This window comes from Trachurus trachurus (genome assembly GCF_905171665.1).
Source record: "Trachurus trachurus genome assembly, chromosome: 15".
Lineage (NCBI taxonomy): Eukaryota > Metazoa > Chordata > Actinopteri > Carangiformes > Carangidae > Trachurus > Trachurus trachurus.
In genome coordinates, this window is record NC_139906.1 from 30,677,177 (window position 1) to 30,697,341 (window position 20,165).

The window sequence follows — 20,165 nt, forward strand, 5'->3', positions numbered from 1 at the left end:
AAACACAAAGATATCAAGGAAACTCAAATTGCTGGGGTCTCATAGATATAATAAGATATTGGGCCCTAGTTTGCTGGCGCAGCGCAGGTGGCGCAAGGTAGCGCAGCCGGTCTAATGCAAGTTTCGACCAGCGCAGCCTAGCGCAAAGTCAGATTGGGAGATTTGTAGATCGCGCTGCGCTGAGATAGGCGTGGCCGCGCAGCAGGGGGAGGCGTCACAGATTCAGCTTGGTGCAGTGGAAGTTTTGTGCGAAAATGTCTCGCCGAGGTTGCGCTGAAAGCTCGCCACCTCCAACCAGGTCTAGTCTCAGCGCAGGGCGGAGCGCAGCAGGTGCAGTGCAAGTTTGACTGACTGACCTGCAGTGCACACACGTCACCAAGACCTCACAGGCAGATCTCCACAGTTCCAGACACATTTCAATGCAATACATATCCACAATAACCACTATTTAATGCAACTAATGGAATCAACACGTGAATTTGTATCTATATAGATTGTCCCGTCACATCTGACGTCAGATCAAAGCAGAGATCAAAGGCTGTGGCACGCGTAATGGAAACTCCACCTGAATTAACACAGCAGGGACGAACTGGCACTGAAAAGCAGCTGTGGATGTCCCAAAAGCAGGACTGAGGGTGAATGACTGCATGTCGCTGCCGTGTTGAGATACCACTCTGCCCTTGTGATGATCGCTTTATTTATTTATTTATTTATTTACTTATTAATTCATTAACGCCAGCGACCGCATCAGGCAGCCGTAATGAAAAACAAAACACAAATCTTCATCTCTCTTAGTCCACCACCACTGCCTCGGTATCAGATAGTCAGTATATAGCCTACTACAGTATACTCTCTATCACAGAAAAAAAAGAGACGGACAGAGAGAGAGAGAGAGAGAGAGAGAGAGCGTCCTTTACGCGGATTTCATCCGTTACGCATGGTGTTTGTTTATCTTTGTCTCATCATCTTGCACAGGGTTTGAATAAATGTGAGTTTCTTTATTAGTGTATTAGTTGTTGTTTCTTATACTATTGGGCAGGGGTTCTCAGTGTATCAGATCAAACCTGATTAAGGATATTTGTATTATTATTAGTAAACTCATTATTGGTCACTCTGAGCTCGGACCTCCGGGGAAACAGCTGTTTCCTCCGGGGAGAGGTTCGGCCTCTGGCGTCGCTGTTTCCTCCGTCCATGTCCAAGTATAAAATGACAAACTTGCAGCGCGCATCGCCCTCCGCGCAGTTAAAGGTGAGGAGAGGAGCTCCTTTGATTGGTGAAGATCTGACTCGGCTGTGTCAAACCCACTCCACGCCTTTCTCTCCTCCTCCTGTCTCCCTCCCGCCCTCTCTCCTCCCTCTTCGCCGTTTGCGCCGGTAGGAGGGACGAGGGGAGGGCTTGCGCTGGTCTAAGTCTGACTGCGCGGCCCACCAATCTTGCGAAATGGACCTGGACCACACCCCGTTGGCGTGGCAAAGCTGCGCTGAGGTTAGACTTCGCGCGGTCTACGAGACTAGGGCCCTTTGTCTCAATGTTCAAATTGGTACATTATTATTATTTCAAGACATGGGTTCTTCCTGTCAAACAGAAGTTCCCCAAATTGTTATGGGCCCCTGGAAACAGGCTATAAAGAGGCAATGAGCTCATAAGTGTTTTTTTTTTTGAGAAAAACCTAATTGCACAGCTAAAGACAATGTTTCCCCTTTTGATAACTCACTGGATGTTTGTGGCCTTTATGCGTTGAGAAAAATATTTTGGAAAATATTTTGATCTAGACCAAAACATTAGGCCTCTTGACTGTGACTGACTGATCATATTTCCACTACTTGTCAGCCAGGTGCCATGCTGGAGTTGGAGTTTCCGGCTGCCGTGTTGTCTGTAGACTGGGTCATGACTACACTGTGTATTGATGCCAACCAGGGCCTCTGGTTGCAGGCAGTCTGCTGGGCCGCTCTGGTTTCCTGCTGCTGAGGAGCTGCAGGGAAACGGAGGAGTGCTTTTCACTGAGCCTCGCCTCCAGTACAGCAAATAAACTTTTAATTAATTAATTTGAATAACTAAACGTTAATGACTGCTGGAGAAATATATCACATCTGAATAACATGTTAACAACAAACACCAACAGATAGAAATGACCAGAGACAGTAGTCTTATTGCAGCGCAGCAATAAAAGTCCCATTAAGAAACAAATGGTTTCTTCCTACTGAAACATTCAAAGGCTTTTAATTGGGAACATTCACAGGAAGTGTTGAGTTTTTATTAATATGCAATGCAGTAACTTTAAACAACAAGGCTCTGTAGTAAAATGTTGCTGTGACCAACTCTATCAAACAGATGGAGTTAGTCGCCTCTATGAAAAGTCTGTTGTTGTTCCGGTGTTGGAAGACAATGGAAGTTAAACTGTTGTGGATCCCAGACACAGACTGTGAGCAGTGTGACAGACAAAATAAGAAAGACAGTCTGTCTTTTGCAGCTCTTCTCAACAGCTCAACTCCATCTTTTGTCTGTACGTGTTTGCTGATTTTGTCAGATGACTTTGCAGTTATAAAACCAGGTTTGACCACAGGCAATCCAGACGTATACTAGGTTTTGACCTACTCGTGTTTCTCCACAGTGGGTAATGTAGCATGCTACACACACATACAGTCATATAGGTCAGCTGGAGCGGGTCAGGGATAAAGTGGGACAAAGTTAAGGCACAGTTGGGACAGTAGCCTCTTGGGCTAACGTGGCTGAGAGGAGCTGTGATCTCCATATCACAGAGGCCGGCTGCAGGGCGGAAGATGTCTATCTTGTAATTGCTCTCATATCTGTGTGCTCCACCTGAGCTGCATTTATCTCAGCGATTAGCCTGCAGTATCACACATAGTGCAGTAATGCACCTGATAGCAGTCTAACCTGGCCACTGTATAGGTATAATAGAAGAGACTGTGCAGGTTTGTGTAGACACAGTATAACTGGTAAAAAGCTTTCTTATGGCCTTTTGAGCGGAGGCTATATTTTTGCCCTAAAATGCCATGGAAAATTTTCAAATTTCAATATATATATTAAAGCACAATCTATAAACATTAGTTCTGAACAAGTCCTCCAAATGTCTCTCAGTCTCACCCTTGTGTCTGTGTGGATTAAAGCTTATGCAGGATGGAAGTGCACAGTGTGCTTGTGACAGTTGTCCTAGCCTGAAATCCAGCAAAGTTAAACCTATAGAAGAGTGATAAGCCAAACCCATGTGCATATCTTCAGCTCCTCTGTGTGTGTGTGTGTGTGTGTGTGTGTGTGTGTGTGTGTGTGTGTGTGTGTGTGTGTGTGTGTGTGTGTGTGTGTGTGTGTGTGTGTGTGTGTGTGTGTGTGTGTGTGTGTGTGTGTGACCTACGCTGACACTCACATTACTCAGAGGACTGCTGTCTGCAGAGCTGCAGCCTAGAAAATGCTGTTGAGGCAGGGAGGGGGGTGAGAGGAGAGGAGAGGAGAGGCAAGAATAGTGAATTACTGGGGGTGAATTCCCACACTAATGCACTGATTGCCAAGGCGTGCCACCCACTAACAATTTGCATAAATAAATATTCAGTAATTATGGCGAGACCTTGAGCATGCAGGATCACAGCAGCCTCTGAAAATATCCTCCTGTCATGCTGAAAACTAGAAACTTCAGCATCCCCCAGAGAAAATGCTGGTCTGCTTAAAACCCAACTACACCTACTCCTCTACTTTCATTTTAACTGTTTTGATTGGCCATTTAAAGACTGTACAAATGTTTTTGCTCATTTGCTACAAATTACATACACTTTAAAATTGCACCACAGGGTTTAGATCTTTCAATTGGTTGTTCCTAGCTGCTCATTTCAGGTTTTATATACATTCATTTGTAGACACTGGAAATGTAATTGAGATAAAAACGCTGAGTCATTGGGGTTTTTTTTTTTTTTGGATCAACTTTCATTATGCTTGTGTAAGGTAAAAGCATAGATCTGAGACTTCAATATTTAAAATGCAAGTGCTCCCACTTAATTTCCAGGTTTAAAGGAATCGTTTGACGTTCAGGAAATTATACATCTACACTTGTTTTCTGAGTGAGATGAAAATCGAAACCAATCTCATATCTGCACAGTAAGTACATTGCTGGACCCTGGAGGCTATTAGCTTCAATTAACAGACTGGAAACAGCTGGCCTGACAAGTTTGCTCTCATTTGTTTAGACAATAATATAAAACTCACAGTTTATATCTTCAGAGTAATGTAGGTAACCTGCTTTATCCATTTCTCTCCAACAACAGAATTCCACCAGGTACGGGTTAACACCTAAAACTACAAATTCTGGTTTGTTCATCGGTGGTTGTGTGTGTGGATCAGACCAAACAAGATACAGAATCAATGTGCTTTTGAGGTGTTTGTAGGTGGATGTTTGACTCAGAGCCTTACTGGCTGTTTCCCCAGGCTTTCTGTCTTTATGCTAAGCTAGGCTAATCACCTATAACTTGGCCCCGCCCCGTCACTTGGCAAACTAACAGCAACAAAGCTCATGATGACAATGTATTAGCTATGAATAGCCTAATAATATTCCTGCCTAAGCAGGAAGGAAGGGCCTATAGCCTATAAACACAAATGTCACTGACTGACTGAGTGTTGGAGCTTCCACACTGCTTGCTGCCCTTTCAAAATGATTTGGTCCTGCCAACGTCTTTATTCACTCATTTTTAGCTATCAACCAAAAGAAATAAGAACATTATTTTCTGTGGAAGAGTTGCTGGTGTATCCCCATGAGATTGATCTTTCCCTGTGTAGAAACACTACTACTGTATATCCCACTCATTCTATTCACTTCTGACATGTTATACAGTTATACAAGTCTCATTATAGAAATCAATATTTATATTTTAATTTATTTTCACTTCTAAAACCAGGAGCAGCAGCTTGAATTGACTGCCTGCCGGTGAACATGTACTGTAGTGTGGCCAGACTGTGATTCAGTCACTGTTTCATTCTTGTTCCATTGTCTGACAGCACACATATGAGCAATGCTGTAGTAAAACACACAGTCTCATTCATGAAACGTGAGTAAATCTGTGTGTAGATTTGCACATAAAAGCTCACTCTACTAAAACTCTACTCCGGATTCATGAACGGTGCGGGAAACTCAGATTTGATCGTAAACACGTGTGTAACTTCATGAATGCCAACCCATCGTAAACTAACAACACGCCCCCGGTGATCAGCAATTAGCATAGATCTCCATACATGAATAGCCATATAAGGAGATCCTGCCACCATATTAGGAGGTAGGTGCATCCTGCTCACCTGCGGCCATGACGCAAACGAGGAAAGAGGGAGAGGGAGAAAAAAAGAGAGATCACGGATCAAAGTCATTTTGGGTGAAGTGGAGTCCAGAAAAAATATTTAATTCTCTTCTGTTAGTAGTGGTGTGACTGGGACAGGTCAAAGGCATGGAGGGAAGAAACAGATTTAGTGAATTAAGTAGGCCTATCCTTGGTTTATTAAAGAACTGTTTAAGAAGTAAAGCCAGAATAGTTCGATATGAAACATGAAAAAAATAAAATAAATAATACACACAACTCCAGAGCTACAGCAGCGACGGGAAGGGGAGGCTCTTCACAGCCTCAGCTGTAGAGGAGCATGGTTGTATTAACACATGAAGTTATATAGCAACCTGATCTCACAGAAATGCGTGAAATGACCACGAACACCTAGTACCAGATTCCGTGCTCCTTTCACGTAATGTGTTAAAATTACGTGAAAGAAGCACGGAAACAGTCTCCACTGAGTCCAACTTCCGTGAGATGGCCACGCAAACCGTGTCGTGGTGGATGCACGCATTTTCAGCTTCAAAGACAACACCCACAGTGCGTCAACAGCCTGACGAACGGTCACTGTCCCTCCTCGTCAGATGCTTGGCTCATTAGGTGCCCGTTTTTTTTTTTTTTTTTTTACTTTTCCTTAAAGCTTTATTGAACCTGATGCTGCTGTGTCTGACATAGTTTACAGCAAGGACGTCCTTTCGGTTATCTATTTATTTATTTATTTATTTATTTAGTGATCATGGTGTTTGGTGCAGAATAATCAATCAATAAATAAATAAATTAGGTCGGAAGCTACGTCAGACCGGGGGGGGGGGGGGGGGGGGGTTGTGGATTCTACAGGTGAAGACCACTTCCGCGTTCAAAAAGCTGCTCTGTTTAATCAATATTCTGAAGAAAGATCTGATTATTAGCCATAACGCTGTAACCATCCAAGGAAGACTGTGTAACAATATTATGTGCTTCTGCTGAGTCCAAAAGCCCTGTGTAATATCAACTTTATTTTAAGAAAACACGTTTTGTTTCCAATGTCATATCACGGAGAAGCACTACATTACCCATAATCCTCATATTTATCAGCGACGTGTCTAATGGCGCATTTCCACTAGCACGGTTCGGCTCGGTACGGCACGGCTCGGCGCGCTATTGCATGTTTCCACTAGCACGCAGTACCTGCAACCGGGTACATTTTTGGTATCACCTCAGCCCTGGTTCCAAGCGAGCCGAAGCGTTACTAAAACGTGACGTCAGCCGACTGCCTTCCACTGATTGGCCGATGAGTGTCGTCACTGAAGCGACGACCGACAACAGAAATGTTCCTGCTGAAGCCTGAAGCCTGTTATTACCAGAGAATTTATAATATTGAGACTGGCTCTGTTATTACGTGACTTTATTAAATTTTAATATTTTTTCATGCGAGAAAGTAACTGTTTAGATCCCCATGTGCGGTTAGTTTATCCAAACGACGGCTGTTTAGAAGTTTGCCCCGATGTTTTTCGGAGAAGTGAAGCTCCAGGTCCGAGCAGCGACCGCGACATCACAGAGGCAGCAGCCCGGCTCCTGACGTGCTCCGCCGGCCAGCCTACCATCGTCACCCCGGGGAGAAAACGACCGCTAATTAACTTACCCGATGGCTTTTAGAGGTTTACCACCCGCTGGTTAAACTCTTAAATGTTGGTCTCATTGATGAAATCTAACAATTGTGGCTGTAGCAGCAGTTTGTTTGTGGTTAGAAAGAAGAGCAGCACTGCCTTGGGGTCTGAACGCACAGAAAACACCACATTTACATCAATAAATAAATGTTTTACAATGAACCAGGTCGATCTCAGAGCTGGCAAGATCGGGACCAAACACACATCTACGCGTTCGTCTTGGGCCCCCGAACCATGTATTAAAAAAATCAGAACTGTACGACTTTTGGAAATGTGTTTAGTCTATTTCAGCTTTTCTGACGAAGAGGGTCTCTCACGCTTTAAGTCTGACAGACTCTGAGTCTGAAAAGTCAAAATAGACTAAACACATTTCCAAAAGTCGTGCAGTTCTGATTTCGTAATATTTGGTTCGGGGGCCCAAGACGAACGCGTTGATGTGTCTTCGGTCCTGATTGAGCCATTACTTTTCGAGAGGCGGGGCTTCAAACAGCCGCATTCCTCTGTATCCTTGAGGCCGCCGTTTCCATAGAAACCGGCCAAATCACTTGAAACTTGGCCTGTGGACTCATGGTGAGGCCCTTATCCATCACCCCGAGGCCCAACTCTGTGGGAGCATGGGAAAGCCAAGTGGCCCCCCGGGGCCCCCCGGGGCCCCTAGAGCAACGGGACCAAAATATTCTGATAGAGGACTCTCTGATATACAAGATATTTATGTTTCATGATAATAACTTAAAGCGTGTATGTTTTGTTGAGAAAAAGCAGGAATGGCTGGATTCACTTTGATGTTTGACCCCTGTGACCTTTGACACTTACCAATTGGCTTTATGCACAGCTCCCCTACTTCCTGATCATACACCAGCTCCTTTAGCTAAAAATTCAGCCTGATAGGCCAAAGCATCTGGAAGCTATTAAATAATTGCTGTTTAAACAGTACTCCTTTAATAAGAGGTCAGAGAAAGGAGCATTGCTTTTTGGCTATTTGTGACCCTTCTGAATGTCACAGAGCTCTGAATCTTTGCACACACAATCTACTAGACATTCTGGACCACATTTTAAAATCTCAGCTTCCCGCATCAAAGTCTTGGTGTTTTATTCAAGGAAACGGGGTCAAAAAGGTCACAAATCAGCGACCTTTGACACTTGTGAAGGTCGCACGGGTTTGAAATTGCACATGGTGGATGGCCTTAGGCCCTGGACAAATGCATTAAACTTTCAGCCTTATAACCCCAAGAATGTGGACGTTATTAGACAAAAGGCTTCTAAATCTAGGCTTTGAAGGCCGAGAAACGAGCCTGGACGGTCAGCTGTGACCCTTCTGGACGTCCGACAGGTCTGAAATTCTACAGAAACTTTGTCCCTAGTGCTCTGAACAAAATCAAATCAAAATCTCAGCTTCCCGCATCAAAGTCTTAGTGATTTATTCAAGGAAACAGGGTCAAAAAGGTTAAATTTAACACTAATCAGTAGGGGTGTAACGGTACACAAAAGTCACGGTTCGGTACGTACCTCGGTTCAGGGGTCACGGTTCGGTACGGTTTCGGTACAACAGACACTATTGAATGTAAAACTAAAATCTGTCTTGTGTTATAAAAGTAAAAAAAAAAAAAAAAAAATAGAATATAAAATTAAACAAGTGCATTAGGATCATGCCATTCATTAATTCTAGAGGAAAAAAAACTTGCACTTGACAACTGACAACTGTTATTAAAAAAACAAAAAAACAATAAACTAACATCAATGTTGGTTTACACAGTTAATTTAGACTAGATGCCAGTTGCTTTGGTGATGTTTCTGTTCCTGTCTGTGTTCATCTCAAGAGGCTTAGAAGCAGCGGGATAAGTTGTTACACACAAGTTGTCTTTTTCCTGCACCAGTGATTGACATGTGGGAGGGGGGAGGGAGGGGAGGCGGGTGAACATGCGCTACGTGTTTGATGCGTTTCTAGCGACGCAGCGCGCATCCGTGAAACATCGCCGACGGACTTTGTCCGGTGGACCGGTCGCGAGCTGCACAGTCTATGGTCGCGAGCCGCCGCCGCCGACGCCGTTGTGTTTCATTGAGAAGCCACCGTGACATAAATGAAGCAGACAGCTCTCCTCTTCTAACTTCACTCTCTCATCACTTCTCTTCTTTGTCTGTTATGACGGTTGTGGCAGCTTCGAGGCTCATTACCGCCACCTAGATTGGAGTGAGGACTCGACTTTTTTTTATTTATTTTTTTTAATATTCATTCAGACGTATTCGTCGTGTGACTGTGTGCACCGAACCGTGACCCCCGTACCGTGACGGCACGGGACGAATACGTATACCGTTACACCCCTACTAATCAGTTACCTCTGACCCTTGAATTCATAATAATGTTTTTCAGATAAAAAATAAAATTTCACTCATTGAATTAAAAATTACATTAAATGTGATGTGATGTGGACCAGAAAGATGCTGGTGAAAATTATGAAAAAAAAGAAAGAAGTCAAGCCAACTTGTATGCACTTTATTGTTGAATTTTAACAATATAGCACCGTTTTTTTATTCAATGTTGAAAACAAAAAAGATGTTAAGACCTTTTAGTTACAAAGAAAATAATATAAGCTCAATTTGTTTTATTTTTTCATTTGCTGGTAACAGCAAGCTCAACCAATTAGACACGTCGCTGATAAATATGAGGATTATGGGTAATGTAGTGCTTCTCCGTGATATGACATTGGAAACAAAACGTGTTTTCTTAAAATAAAGTTGATATTACACAGGGCTTTTGGACTCAGCAGAAGCACATAATATTGTTACACAGTCTTCCTTGGATGGTTACAGCGTTATGGCTAATAATCAGATCTTTCTTCAGAATGTTGATTAAACAGAGCAGCTTTTTGAACGCGGAAGTGGTCTTCACCTGAATCCACAACCCCCCCCTCCCTCTGACGTAGCTTCCGACCTAATTTATTTATTTATTGATTGATTATTCTGCACCAAACACCATGATCACTAAATAAATAAATAGATAACCGAAAGGACGTCCTTGCTGTAAACTACGTCAGACACAGCAGCATCAGGTTCAATAAAGCTTTAAGGAAAAGTAAAAAAAAAAAAGAAAAAACGGGCACCTAATGAGCCAAGCATCTGACGAGGAGGGACAGTGACCGTTCGTCAGGCTGTTGACGCACTGGGGGTGTTGTCTTTGAAGCTGAAAATGTGTGCATCCACCACGACACGGTTTGCGTGGCCATCTCACGGAAGTTGGACTCATTGGCTTTCAGTGGAGACTGTTTCCGTGCTTCTTTCACGTAATTTTAACACATTACGTGAAAGGAGCACGGAATCTGGTACTAGGTGTTCGTGGTCATTTCACGCATTTCTGTGAGATCAGGTTGTTATATAGGCAGGTTATATTGTTACAGAAGCACCAGCCGTCTGTCACAGCTCCATCCAAACCGGTGCTGACTGTGCTGCTGCGCAGGGTGGAGTGTGCGTCCACCGAGCGTGTAACAACACAAAAAAGTGTTTTCCGGTTTTATATCAGATTATTATCATCATCATTAGATGGAGCCTTGACGTGTTTGTGCGTGTTCGATCCCTAAAACGTCTCTCTCTCCAAATATTTCTAATTGTTTGTCATGTTTAAATGACGTGTTTCAAAGGCGTCGGCGTATTTTGAACATGAGAGAGAGTAATACGGATTAAAATTGTAATTTTCAACAGTGACAAGCAGTATTTATTTGCATTCCTACATTTACACAAGCGCTACACACAGTCCGGACCAGGTGTAGATTTTGTGAGTAGCTACGAAAAAATCAGCACTACTAAAAGATTGATGAATGCGGAAATCCACGTAAATTTGCGCTGCTCAGGGTTTACACAAAAATCCGTGCTGCTCACGTTTCATGAATGAGACAGGAGCAAACTTCCACCTTGGCTTGTTGTCATACGTTAGCTGGAGAAACCTGAACCCATCCCAGCCAAGCAACTGGTTTGAGAGTAACACAGAGCACTACAGCCACTCTACAGTTACACCATGATAACAGCCTTAATCCAGTGTTTTCTTAAATATTTAATTTAATTATTTTAATATTTAATTTGTTAGATTGACTGAATCAAACAAAACAACATTTAATTTCCCATTACTCAGGAATCTGCATTAATTCTACTTCACATGCTTTACACATCTTGTCTCCCAGGTAATTAACTTGCACTAATATTCATGTGAGTGTAGGTCTCCTCCTGTGTTCCTCTTCCTGTCTCCTGACTCAGCAGGACGGCTGAGAGAGTTACTCAGCAGGCAGAGTGAAGGGGAGAAGGTGCTGATGGGATCTCTTTCCAGCCCAGTGTGAAGTCTGAAGGGGAAACAGAGGATAATAAATCAAACATACCTTATCTTGAGAAGGTCCATTGAACATTTATGACCAGAAAGAAAAATGCTCAGTTAAGGACTTCACCACTTTCATTAGAGTTTAAAGATGTTGATGTGTGAGATATGCACACCTCCTCCTCCAGACACTTGGTCAGTCACTACACTACTTTGGTTCAGACTGAAATATTGGTTAAACTATTGCGTGGATTGCTATAAAACATGATGCGGATAATTGCAATGAATTTGTGATGAGCTGAATTTTCATCTGGTGCCATCATCGACTCAAAGGTCAGATTTTCTGGCCTGGCTGATGCTTTGGATGAATTTCTATCAACCTCAGCTCTAACTTGTGATTGACTTTCATTTTCAACACACTACTAAAGTAAGACAGCCACTGTGCAAAACCTTCCCTGCTAACATGTTAATATTATCCTAATGAAAAAATATTAGCATGCTAACAACTTAACTTGGTTTATAATTCATACTCACACACAGGGGACCTGTGAGTACACAGTGCCACATGTGTGATCTCCATGTCTCCATAGCATCAATGCAGCAGCTATAGGAAAACGTCCAAGGAGCGAGCAAATGGAAAATAAATAGAAAATTGTACATTTTGACCAAGATCTGGATCATGCAATCAAAAACTGACTACATGTGGTTGTTGTCTTTGCAGGGAATCAGTGTTTTTAATGACAGCATGCTCACCACATGCAAATATCTCACAAAAACAAATTCTCCTCCTAACACTATTTTGCAGGGGCACTGTTGCCGGACCCAGGGTCAGCCAAGACGACTTCAATTGGTTTAAAGAATTGCAAACAACAGTGTTTTTCTCCCTGTAGGAGAATGATAATGGGTGCACACAGACCATCCTCCAGTGCTGACACAGCTGTGGTGTTGGTAGCCCCTTAACACATCATCATAAATAAATATTAGAGCGGCTCTGCAACTCTCTTAACTCTGAACTATCTAGTGATAAACACACTCAGTCTCATTCATGAAACGTGAGTAAATCTGTGTGTAGATTTGCACATAAAAGCTCACTCTACTAAAACTCTACTCCGGATTCATGAACGGTGCGGGAAACTCAGATTTGATCGTAAACACGTGTGTAACTTCATGAATGCCAACCCATCGTAAACTAACAACACGCCCCCGGTGATCAGCAATTAGCATAGATCTCCATACATGAATAGCCATATAAGGAGATCCTGCCACCATATTAGGAGGTAGGTGCATCCTGCTCACCTGCGGCCATGACGCAAACGAGGAAAGAGGGAGAGAGAGAAAAAAAGAGAGATCACGGATCGAAGTCATTTTGGGTGAAGTGGAGTCCAGAAAAAATATAAATATTTTCTGTTAGTAGTGATGTGACTGGGACAGGTCAAAGGCTGGAGGGAAGTAACATATTTAGTGAATTAAGTAGGCCTATCCTTGGTTGATTAAATAACCGTTTAAGAAGTAAAGCCAGAATAGTTAGATATGAAACTTAAAAAAAATAAATTAAATAAAAAACACAACTACAGAGCTACAGCAGCGACGGGAAGGGGAGGCTCTTCACAGCCTCAGCTGTAGAAGAGCATGGTTGTATCAACACATGGGGCCCTAGTTTCGTCGACCAGGTGAAGTCTAACGTCAGCGCAGCTTTGCCACGCCAACGGGGTGTGGCCCAGGTCCATTTCGCAAGTTTGGTGGGCCGCGCAGTCAGACTTACGCCAGCGCAATCCCTCCCCTCGTCCCTCCCACCGGCGCAAACGGCAAAGAGGGAGGAGAGAGGGCGGAAGGGAGACAGGAGGAGGAGAGAAAGGCGTGGAGTGGGTTTGACACAGCCGAGTCAGATCTTCACCAATCAAAGGAGCTCCTCTCCTCACCTTTAACTGCGCGGCGGGTGATGCGCGCTGCAAGTTTGTCATTTTATACTTGGACATGGACGGAGGAAACAGCGACGCCAGAGGCCGAACCTCTCCCCGGAGGAAACAGCTGTTTCCCCGGAGGTCCGAGCTCAGAGTGACCAACAATGAGTTTACTAATAATAATACAAATATCCTTAATCAGGTTTGATCTGATACACTGAGAACCCCTGCCCAATAGTATAAGAAACAACAACTAATAAACTAATAAAGAAACTCACATTTATTCAAACCCTGTGCAAGATGATGAGACAAAGATAAACAAACACCATGCGTAACGGATGAAATCCGCGTAAAGGACGCTCTCTCTCTCCCTCTCTCTCTCTCTCTCTCTCTCTCTCTCTCTCCGTCTCTTTTTTTCTCTTTTTTTCTGTGATAGAGAGTATACTGTAGTAGGCTATATACTGACTATCTGATACCGAGGCAGTGGTGGTGGACTAAGAGAGATGAAGATTTGTGTTTTGTTTTTCATTAAGGCTGCCTGATGCGGTCGCTGGCGTTAATAAATTAATAAGTAAATAAATAAATAAATAAATAAAGCGATCATCACAAGGGCAGAGTGGTATCTCAACACGGCAGCGACATGCAGTCATTCACCCTCAGTCCTGCTTTTGGGACATCCACAGCTGCTTTTCAGTGCCAGTTCGTCCCTGCTGTGTTAATTCAGGTGGAGTTTCCATTACGCGTGCCACAGCCTTTGATCTCTGCTTTGATCTGACGTAAGATGTGACGGGACAATCTATATAGATATAAATTCACGTGTTGATTCCATTAGTTGCATTAAATAGTGGTTATTGTGGATATTTATTGCATTGAAATGTGTCTGGAACTGTGGAGATCTGCCTGTGAGGTCTTGGTGACGTGTGTGCACTGCAGGTCAGTCAGCCAAACTTCCACTGCACCTGCTGCGCTCCGCGCTGCGCTGAGACTAGACCTGGTTGGAGGTGGCGAGCTTTCAGCGCAACTTCGGCGGGACATTTTCGGACGAAACTTCCACTGCACCAAGCTGAATCTGTGACGCCTCCCCCTGCTGCGCGGCCACGCCTATCTCAGCGCAGCGCGATCTGCCAATCTTCCAATCTGACTTTGCGCGAGGCTGCGCTGGTCGAAACTTGCATTAGACCGGCTGCGCTACCTTGCGCCACCTGCGCTGCGCCAGCAAACTAGGGCCCATGAAGTTATATAGGCAGGTTATATTGTTACAGAAGCACCAGCCGTCTGTCACAGCTCCATCCAAACCGGTGCTGACTGCGCTACTGCGCAGAGTGAAGTGTGCGCCCACCGAGCGTGTACTGTAGCAACACAAATACGTTTTTTCCGGTTTTATATCATATTATCATCATCATAAGATGGAGCCTTGACGTGTTTGTGCGTGTTCGATCCCTAAAACGTCTCTCTCTCCAAATATTTCTAATTGTTTGTCATGTTTAAATGACGTGTTTCAAAGGCGTCGGCGTATTTTGAACATGAGAGAGAGTAATACGGATTAAAATTGTAATTTTTAACAGTGAAAAGCAGTATTTATTTGCATTCCTACATTTACACAAGCGCTACACACAGTCCGGAGCAGGTGTAGATTTTGTGAGTAGCTACGAAAAAATCAGCACTACTAAAAGATTGATGAATGCGGAAATCCACGTAAATTTGCGCTGCTCAGGGTTTACACACAAATCCGTGCTGCTCACGTTTCATGAATGAGACCCACTGCGAGTAGCATCAGGAAAAATACTAGAAAACTAACTGGAAAATGATGGAGTGCACAGGTCAGTCACAATCAGCTGAGAGAGAGTCAGAACAACTCTGTCAGTTTTCAAAGGAGGTCTGACAATTGTCGGTTTTACGTGTTTTCAAAATAAGTCGCACATCCACACTGTCGTGAATTTCAAGAGCAACAGTCGATAAAAATGCAAAATGACTTAATGTGGCAGTAACAATCACACCAATCACACACAAACTGCAGCGTGCAAAGACCAGAGCCTGGTCATCACACAGAGTGACCATTCAGTAACACTTCATATAGGAGCTCTAACCACATGTTGTTCTGTCAGAGACGGCACAGAGACGGAGGCAGGATGATGTAAAAGAGACTCACGGTGTGTCACGTCCAGACCTCTGCCTCGGGGTCACAAAACACATCAGATGTGTGAATGACGTGCTGTACACACACATGGTGACGGGCACAAGGTCGAGTACAGTGGAGGAGGGGCCGTGTTCAGATTGCTGCCTTTGATTTGCATCTGAAGAAAAGGAATGAACTCAGCTCAAACTATATTTTCAACATGCTCACAGATGGCTTATTTATTTTAGATTTTATCCACTGATGTGTTTTGATCTGATCTACCCACCTGATGGGTGTGGTCTACCCAAGATGCTGATTACACGGCGTGGTTATGGAACAGTTGTACCTAAGAAAGAGTCTTATTTTGAAAGAACACAATCATGACTTGACTAAGGTATTTCATTTGCATAGTTGACATTGATATCTTCTCATTAGGTTTCTGTGGTCACCTTACACATTTGACTGACAAACAACGTGATGTTTACTGGATCTATTCTTTCCAAACACTGGCTCCTGGGGGAGTGATGATCAACATCTTGTCTCTGTGATTCCTGACACTGAATAGTTTCTATATATTTTATGTAAACAGTTTCTTTTTTAAATTTAACAATCTTATAACATCAATCTATTTTTATCCAGCTCCAGACAGGGTTGGATATGTTTGTGGATATGAATATGTATATACCTTCAGGCTCCTTTCATCATGCAACCTGATTTTTAAATGAAACATTGATGCTGCATAATGTTTAGATATTGTATTATTATTCAGTGTATTGCAGAGGGCTGGAGTATATTTATGACTTTTCTATATGCCAAGGACTTACTTCTATTGTATGATGGATAGATTCTTGTTCCTATGATATGGTAGAGACAGCCAATTTTGAACACTGCTTAGCCCTAATGTTCTTCTGCCTGATGTGGTGGAAATGTATTTGTGTGTGATGTTTTATAGTAATCTCAATACATTACTGTAATGTGGTCTTTAGAGTATATAATGTGTATTCATTCCTCCAGGCTAATTTACATGTTTAACCTGTAACATCTGAGAAAGTATGAATAATTATGAAGTCACCGACGTGCCTGAAGCATCTTTTATAATTATTAATTTACTAATTCTCTTCTATATAATGAACGACTGACTGCAAAGTGAATTGATGTCTCTTTATTATCATTTCTAGTATCTTATTTAAGTTGACTCTCCCTATTAAAACTGTTATAAACAGCCTGATCACCAAAGATTGATAAAGGCTAAATTATAGATCCACTCCTCTTACTCCTACACACCTGTCTTGGTAAATAGATGAGCAACGTGTGTTTTGTTCAGTGTACATGGAATAAACATGTAGATGTTTCAAGTCATTAACTGCAGCCATTATGGAACATCTTTGTGTCTGTGTATAGTTTGCAAATATTTATCTACAATTTTTTCTAATCAGATTTGATTACATTTTTGTCGCCAACCAACCATTAATCCTCACGTTTGCTACTACACACTGCAGTCATGAACATTTTGCCTTCCCCCTGTGTTTCTCATGCTCTCCTTCTCATCATCTATACAATTATCACAGGAGAATGGCAGGCGCCTGTGGTAAATGAATTTCATATCAGCCATATCACAGTCATTAGATACACTAATGTACTCTATCATTTTCTGCTGGGATTATAATAGACCCATAATGTGCTTTTAATTCATGCTGGCTAACCTTCTCACCCCTTCTTCTTCTTCCTCGTCTCCGTCTCTCCCTCAGGTTTTGCCGTGAACCTCCAGGTGATCCTGGGGAACCCGCGGGCGCTCTTCAAGCGGCGTGGGTCCCAGCCCGGGATGCAGGAGTCCGACTTCCTCAAGCAGATCACCAAGGTCAACGAGTTGGAGCCCAAGGCCAACAACTGCACCCGGGTCAGTAACCATGTGCTGCTGTCACCGTGGCAACCAAATGAAAATCCTTCTGACAATGTAGCTAGTTATGCCAGTCAAGGAGCTTGTTCGCTGCTTGCAGCTTAATGCTCAAGTCAAGGACATTTACTGTTTTATAGTATGGCAGACTATTCAACAAAACATTCAGATAAACAGACAGACAAAATAATGTTCACATCCTTTAATGTAAAGCAAATATCATCAGCAAGAGAGCCTTGCATATTAATCATTAGCTTTCCTTCTTTTTCTACACAGCACAGAGACTTCATTTTCACCTACAACAGTGCAGGCACAAGTTTTATTAAAATAATAATAACGATAATAACAATAATAAATAATGATATTAATATTGTGCAATGAGTAATGGTTCCATTTTCTGTCCATTAACCTGAAACCACTTATTATAACCTCTTCCCACACACAAGCTGCAGCAACTTAAAACTCTGTATTTCAGATTGACCATGCCTCCTTCACAAGCTCAAAAAGTCACTTCATACCCACACAAACATCACAGCCACTGACAGTGTATCCACAATACAGTGTTTTCAAAATGAAGACTTTTGGAGACCCTGGTGGACGCGTTTGAGTCTGAAAGCTCTGAGGTGGTGTTTCAGTCTAGATTGGTAGAAACTGAGGTGTCAGGAAATGATGACATGACACCCACAGCCGCTCACTGATTTGTCTTATCATCTTCGACTACCAGTGGTGAAAGCAACGTGGATAATGAATTATAAGCTGCTTGCTGCCTTTGTTGTCGTTGCTAGCAGCTGTTGTGCATTTTATGAAATCCTGTATTTGAATTCTACTTTGTAGTTGGTTCGTTGCCCAAATTACAATGAATGAGGAACAACAGAGCAACCGAGACAATCTGCTTCCTGTTTACACTGACTATCACATGTCCAGTGGATATGAATGGTCTGTCTGTCTGTCTATCTATCTATCTATCTATCTATCTATCTATCTATCTATCTATCTATCTATCTATCTATCTATCTATCTATCTATCTATCTATCTATCTATCTATCAATCTATCTATCAATATATCAATCTATCTATCTATCTATCTATCTATCTATCTATCTATCTATCTATCTATCTATCTATCTATCTGAGGATACAGCTGAAGTGTATAGTGGGTTGATGAGGTGACTTTTTCTAAAATGTACTAACCCATAATTTGCATTTAGTTTGACTTTTTACCATGAAGAACAACACGCAGAGTGGAGTGTTTTGACCTGGAGCCATTAACAGCTCTGTGTTAGTGCAGACCTCGCAGGGTTGGAAATAACGTCATCATAATTATAAGCAGCTGAACACATGAGAAGAAGATGCTAAAAGAAAATTATTTTCACAAAAAATAATGCAATCTTTTATTTAAAGCAGAAGTAAGCGATATCTTTGTGTTACATAATATAAGTCTTAAATAGTTATATCTTCCGACAGCTGGTCTGTCAGTCACTCTGCTCTGCTCTGAGCCGAGGAGAAAACTTTTCTCGTATCCTACAAGTTTTATCCAATGAGGAGAGAGAACGGCATGAAGGGCTGTGTGTGCAGCCAAGGGATGCGCCTGAATGTGGTGACGTAGGGACGAGGACCAATAGATCCATGACGAGGGCGGGGACTGCTAACTCCATCGGCTGACAAGAAGTTATGGTGCGTTCAGTGCAGCCCGTAACTCGTGTTTTTCTGACCTGTGAAGTCGTACCAGTTCGATCTGGTACGAGTTCACGGGTCGGAAGTTACGAGTGGCCGTTATAGTGACTTTCACAGGTAAAACAGGTCAGAAAAACACGAGTGGGTTGCCTGGAACGCTACAAAGTCATAAGTTGTGACTTGAAGCTGTAATTTACGGTTTCAAAAGCCTGCCTGGAACGCAGCATTAGCCAAAACGACCGGATCGCTTACTTCTGCTTTAAGCCTAAGCATAAATATGAATACAGATATTTTTGTCCTCTTTCCCTTACACTTGTTCTTTAAGGGTCAACGGTGAGACAAAGGTGAGGTTTGTATTCTCCATAAAATCCCACTGTTTGACTGAGTAGGGCAGGAGTGATCGGTCAGATAATAAATCCATCATCACACTGCACTGACCTGCATATTCAGAGGTGAACTACGCAGACTAGAGTTTAATAAAAAGTCTGATTTATCAATCTTAATCTATAGCATTTGTGTGTTTGTGTGCGTCTGTGCCAGATATTAAACTGCCGTCATAATAATGGCCACTATCACAGCAGCAGCTCAACATGGGGCATCTCTCCCCACTATCGACAGCATGAGTCATCCTTTAAGCTGGTGGCATGGTCTAAACTTAGACACACACAGCTTGAATTGGATAGAAATGACGTTATAGCGCTATCAATTCTAGTTGTGTGCTTAGACAGCTTAGATCGATGCAGCTCATCTCAAATTACCACAGTCCCTGTTGGCACTTGGTTTTATGAAGCCACTCATCCTCCTGACAGCCATCACGAAGCCGCCTTAAAGGACTTTTGGTGAGAAATGGATTCGATTACGTTTTTACCTTTCAAGAAATGCATGAGCTAACAGTGTCACCACCCCAAACAAGAGCCTCGTCTGCAAGTGGAATTTATTAGCAGGCTTTTTTCTTTTTTGTTCATTGTGATTTTCAGCTGCAGTTTTAGGTGATTTTGGTGATGGAGATGTTTTTCTGCCGTGGCCCGATAATTTGACAGAATTTTCATTTCATGTCATTATCTAGTGCGAGTCTATTAAAGGGATAGTTCACCCTAGAATGATATTTCGCTCATTATCTACTCACCCTCATGTTGACTAAGGGCTGGAAGAATTTTCAGAGTCCACCGTCCCTTCTCTGAGTTACAGGGGGTCTTGGCGTAGCAGTGCATTTCAATGCAACGGTTGCAAAGGGACACCAGAGCTCTTCGTAAAAAAACACACACAAAAAAACATCCAAATACCTCCATGATGCTCGTATGTAATGTCCGTCTTGTGCTGA

The 20,165-nt window shown here is 42.7% G+C and overlaps 1 protein-coding gene across 1 annotated transcript in view; it reads left to right on the forward strand.

Moving 5' to 3' along the window:
• Positions 1-20,165, forward strand: part of b3gat2 (beta-1,3-glucuronyltransferase 2 (glucuronosyltransferase S)) — a gene marked incomplete at both ends in the record, with an annotated part of 77,161 nt that overhangs the window by 46,147 nt on the left and 10,849 nt on the right. The window contains one exon of the mRNA XM_083988504.1: positions 17,024-17,172. Within this exon, the coding sequence (XP_083844630.1) occupies positions 17,024-17,172 (149 nt within the window). The remainder of the gene's footprint in view (positions 1-17,023; positions 17,173-20,165) is intronic.